The sequence below is a fragment of the Miscanthus floridulus genome, chromosome 5, assembly GCF_019320115.1.
Source record: "Miscanthus floridulus cultivar M001 chromosome 5, ASM1932011v1, whole genome shotgun sequence".
Classification (NCBI taxonomy): domain Eukaryota; kingdom Viridiplantae; phylum Streptophyta; class Magnoliopsida; order Poales; family Poaceae; genus Miscanthus; species Miscanthus floridulus.
This window is the reverse complement of record NC_089584.1, coordinates 61,251,017-61,251,977: the sequence shown is the minus strand read 5'-3', so window position 1 is coordinate 61,251,977 and position 961 is coordinate 61,251,017. Positions and strand designations below refer to the sequence as shown.

The 961-nt window shown below is 56.1% G+C and overlaps 1 protein-coding gene across 1 annotated transcript; it reads right to left on the bottom strand.

Annotated features, from left to right (window-relative positions):
- Positions 1 to 256: 256 nt before the first annotated feature.
- LOC136454689 (uncharacterized) lies at positions 257 to 961 on the bottom strand. Its single transcript, XM_066455023.1, has one exon. It carries the CDS (start codon positions 959 to 961, stop codon positions 257 to 259), a length of 705 nt encoding a protein of 234 aa, XP_066311120.1.

Genomic DNA, 961 nt, shown 5'->3' with positions numbered 1-961 from the left:
TTTTCTTGATCAGGTGTTTAACCCGTTTTTCAATAAGAGGAAACTAACCAAATGTTACAAAGTGATCAATGATAGCGGCGAGAAGCCAGAGGACCCGGACCTATCTAGTGGATTTACAAGTCGTTGTTACATGGTCCCGGGCTGTTGCGACCAAGCTGCCGACGGAACAGCGAGCGACGTGAAGTCCGCCGCGACCCAGTCATCTGCTTCGCGCGCGGCGGTTTGGCGTACGGCATTGACATCCGCGGCTGCTCTCCTAAATGTCCTGTTGTTCCTCTCCTTTCAAAGATTCCAGGCGACAAGCAAAGAACATGGAGTCAAGGACCGGACCAGCGGACGGGTCAAGGCGTCGCAGTTGGCGCATCCACCATTCTCTAATGTCTTCGTCGTGCTCCGGCATGATCGTAGCCAGGCCGATCGGCAACAGCAGCGAGAACCATAGCTCCCGCGCGAATACGCATCCCAGGAACAGATGTCCCTCCGTCTCGGGAGCCTGAGCACAGAGGGCGCAGTCGTCGACCTCCTGCAACCCATGTCTCTTTCTCCTTTCAGCAGTCCAGAGCTGAATGTGAAGAGCGAGCCAGAAGAAGAACTTTACGCGTGGCGGTGCCTTAGTCTTCCATAGCTCCCTGGCCCCAAGCAAGGTCGTCGAACCTGCGAAGAAAGCTCTATAGGTTGACGAGGCGGAGTACTTGGATGACCACTTCCAGATGAAACGGTCCGATTGCAGCGGATTGAGCGTCACCCCCCGAAGCAGCTCCCAGACCTGCAGGTAATGACATAGGACCTGGGCGGTGAGCGCACCAACAATGGCCCGTGCCCAGAGATTTTGGTCTAGCCCATCCTTAAGCGTCCTCTTGCGACCCGTTCTGGAGATGGCTGTGAAGAGCTGCGGGGCGTAACGGCTGAGTGGACCAACCGTGGACCAACTGTCTGTCCAAAAAGAGCACCGCGCTACCAT

Coding starts and splice junctions, on each gene's coding strand:
- LOC136454689 (XM_066455023.1), bottom strand. CDS start 961: ATGGTAGCGCGGTGCTCTTTTTGGACAGACAGTTGGTCCACGGTTGGT.